Source organism: Onychostruthus taczanowskii, unplaced genomic scaffold, assembly GCF_017590055.1.
Source record: "Onychostruthus taczanowskii isolate IOZ18803 unplaced genomic scaffold, ASM1759005v1 scaffold401, whole genome shotgun sequence".
Taxonomy (NCBI): domain Eukaryota; kingdom Metazoa; phylum Chordata; class Aves; order Passeriformes; family Passeridae; genus Onychostruthus; species Onychostruthus taczanowskii.
The window spans coordinates 12,293-12,707 of record NW_024501472.1 but is presented as its reverse complement, the minus strand read 5'-3'; the positions used below and the strand labels follow the sequence as shown (position 1 = coordinate 12,707).

General features: G+C 72.3%; 1 protein-coding gene across 1 annotated transcript in view; it reads left to right on the top strand.

The window, feature by feature from the left end:
• Positions 1-415, top strand: part of LOC121340505 (kinesin-like protein KIF1C) — a gene marked incomplete at its 3' end in the record, with an annotated part of 10,754 nt that overhangs the window by 903 nt on the left and 9,436 nt on the right. The window contains 1 exon segment of the mRNA XM_041413310.1: positions 234-357. Coding sequence (XP_041269244.1) covers positions 252-357 — 106 coding nt within the window.

The window sequence follows — 415 nt, the reverse complement described above, 5'->3', positions numbered from 1 at the left end:
GGGGGTCAGGCGCTGTTTACACTCACCTGGAAATAAGGGGGGGGGGCAAATCCCCCCGTGACCTTTGACCCCACCCCCGGAGCTTTTGGGGGAGGCTCTGTGCCCCCCCCCCGGTTATTTTTGGGGCTGGATCCCGGCAGGGACGCGGGGCCGGGGCTGTCCCGGGGGGGCTCCGCCGGGGCTGGGGGTCCCGCACACCGCGGGGGGGGGGTGACGCCGCTCTGTCGCGACAGGCTGAGGCTGTCGCGGGCATGGCGGGCGCCTCGGTGAAGGTGGCCGTGCGGGTGCGGCCCTTCAGCGCCAGGGAGAGCAGCCGCCAGGCCAAGTGCGTCATCCAGATGCGGGGCAACACCACCTGTGAGTGGGGAGGGGGCTCCTGCCTTTGGGGGGGGGGGGGGAACCACCTTTTGGGCCC